Below are 2,968 nucleotides of genomic sequence, written 5' to 3'. Positions count from 1 at the left end.
AAAAAAAAAAAAAAAAAAAAAAGAATAATGATTTAACATTCTCTGATGATAATTAACACTTATTTGTTAATTATTGTTAAATCATCTTCTAAAATGAAGCCATCCATTTGATCCTGAATGATTGCTAAATGTGAAATGTCTGATTAGATAACTTATTGACCTATCAACTGTGAGCATTTGAAGATATTTTATTCTAATGCTTTGTAGTTAAATTTGCTAGAGGCACTAGATTTTAACCAGAAGGGAGATTCAATTTAGTTTGTAACTGCTATTTAACGACGCAGAAAACTAGACTCCAGTCATCAAGGACACTTCATGGCAAAATTAAATAAAAGACCATTGTGGCGGCAGTTTTAATCGCAAATTTTGTTAGGTTCTGTCTTTGTCAATTCTATCATTGCTGATTCAATTATCAAGCTAATGCTGATTAAGACCGACCTGAAAACGCTCAGCTCAGCAGTGATGGGCAATGGATTTATAAAAGAATTTGGTTGTTAACAGTAGAACACGAAAAGCATCGTGGATGTGAATCTCATCAAATGTAATTTAATCTTTCATTTGAATATTTCCTTTGAAGCTGGCTTGTTCCATATTTTGAAAATTTGTAGGTAACAACAATGTATTTCATATTTACAATGACTCTTTGTTTAAATACAAGTCCTATCTCATTTTCAAGATGGTGGTGGTGGGGGACAGGGGCAAGAAAGCTGGCATTGACTGTAGATTTAGGCATGGACAAAAGATAAGTGACTTAGTAACACTGTGAAAATATTACTCTATCAATTAACCCTTTTGATACAAACCTAACCAAGATCTCCCCTTATTTCTATGACACAAACTTGCTTTTCTGAAATGATCTAAATTAAAACCTTCCATCAGAATTTCATGCTAATTTATTTTCTAAAACACTAGCTTAATTAATGACAAGGTTATTTTAGTAAATTCTTCCTAATTTCCAAACTTAATCGAAACAAAAAAAACAGTTAAACATACAAGAGACCACAATAAATATTAAAGATTTTCATGAAATAACAGATCACATTTAAAATACAACAATGTACCACAACACACACACACACACAAACCCTGCTTACGAGAGATATATAACTAATATAAACAATACACACACACAATATATATCAAGGTTGTCCCTGTTGTTTCGTAACAGAGACATATCTGATATTTTCTTTCTGTTCAAGAACCACAGCCCATATTTTTAGAATTATATTTATTAATTAGAAAATATAACCATTAGATAGTGTCACTGACTAAAATATCTTATTTTATATTTATACCTCTACATAGTTTTATTGACTGAAGTATTTTAAATTATATTTATAAATCAGAAAATATACATCTATATAGTTTTACAGATTAAAGTATTTTAGAATTATATCTCTGTATAAGAGACTATAACCCTTACATGGTTTTAGTGACTAAAACGATTGGAAATAAAATCCACACAGGCATGGTTATGTGGTAAGAAGCTTGTCTGTCACATTGGCCAAATATCTTCTACTATAGTCTTGGGCTGACCAAAACATTGTGAGTGGCTCTTGTAGATGGAAACTGAAAGAAGCTTGTTGTGTATGTATATGTATATATATGTGTGTGTGTGTCTGTTTGTTCCTTCACCACTGCTTGACAACTGGTGATGGTGTGTTTACATCCCTGTAACTTAGCAGTTCAGTAAAAGCGACCAATAAAATAAGTACTAGGCTTCAGAAAATAAGCCCTGGGGTTGATTTGTGTGACTAAAGCCCTTCAAAGCGATGCTTCAGCATGGCCATAGTCGAATGACTGAAAAGATAAAAGGTGATTTATATTGACTAAAGTAAATTGATTGATTTCTGTTAGATGAAGGCTTTTACTAATTCTTCATTTTAAAATTAATATTAGATTTGATGGCATAAAAGATACACTAATTTCAGCAGCATACATTTCCAGTCAGTTTCAGTCACACGACGTCTCCCCTCCATCCCCATCTCAAACCCTACTACCAAAACAACACTATCAGCACAAAACCACACAAAGACAGACAGACAGACAGGAATGAAACGACCTCTGACCTTTTTCTATTTGGTCTTCTCTCTTTGGTTTTTTCTTCATTTCCAACTTGTCAGTCTCGGCATTGACAGTGTCGAAGACAGTCTCTGTAATTTCTTGTTGCCATCGGTCAGACACGGTGAGTGTAAAGTTCTCATACAGCTGTTGGTCAGATTCTGACAACTGAAGGACAAACACAAATGCAGCAGTTATTTCAAATGCATTATCTTAAATAACATTCAGTTTCAAAGAGAGACGAGGTGTTTTCTTTTTTCTATTTTTAATACAAGCACCATTCAATCAATTGCATTATTTTATACACGATTATGATATAATGAACAACATCATTTTGCTGGTTGCTGCACACACCCATCCATATTGATAGAAACAGCAGTATTTCAAACTCCCAACAGTCGACACACACATATGTATGTATATAAACAATAAATTATATATATATATATATATATATAAACAATAAATTAGAGAGAGATACAAGTGACAATCCAATCATTTATTTATAATATACTATGAATATAACAATTATCTAAACAACCAAGAATGTTACCTTATATATATATATATCCGCTGACATACTACGACGAAGTCTCCAAGATGCAGATAAGATGGAGATTTTTATTTATTTACGGCCTCAAACATCTCATACCTTCGCGCTTTAGTCTGCCCTCTATTATTTATCTTGTTTCTCTCCATGAAATTCAATTGAATTCAGTTGTCTTAAATTCATACTTATTCATTTTCTAAGCTTCCTAAATTCATGCTACGTTATATTCTATTCACCTAGAATTCATTGCTCTTTTAAAAATTACAATTTATGCATTGTTGTCTCTCAAATATTTAAAATCTACAATTAAGAGCCCTATCTACTCGCTGACGGTACCTACCCACCCCTACCCATTTT

General features: G+C 32.3%; 1 protein-coding gene across 2 annotated transcripts in view; it reads right to left on the bottom strand.

Moving 5' to 3' along the window:
* Nucleotides 1-2,968, bottom strand: part of LOC106871981 (G protein-coupled receptor kinase 1) — a 34,599-nt gene that overhangs the window by 6,505 nt on the left and 25,126 nt on the right. For both annotated transcript variants that reach the window (XM_014918773.2, XM_052976874.1), the window contains exon 10: nt 2,070-2,229. In XM_014918773.2, coding sequence (XP_014774259.2) covers nt 2,070-2,229 — 160 coding nt within the window. The remainder of the gene's footprint in view (nt 1-2,069; nt 2,230-2,968) is intronic.

The sequence above is a fragment of the Octopus bimaculoides genome, chromosome 26, assembly GCF_001194135.2.
Source record: "Octopus bimaculoides isolate UCB-OBI-ISO-001 chromosome 26, ASM119413v2, whole genome shotgun sequence".
In the NCBI taxonomy this organism is placed as follows: Eukaryota; Metazoa; Mollusca; class Cephalopoda; order Octopoda; family Octopodidae; genus Octopus; species Octopus bimaculoides.
This window is presented reverse-complemented; position numbering and strand designations above follow the sequence as displayed.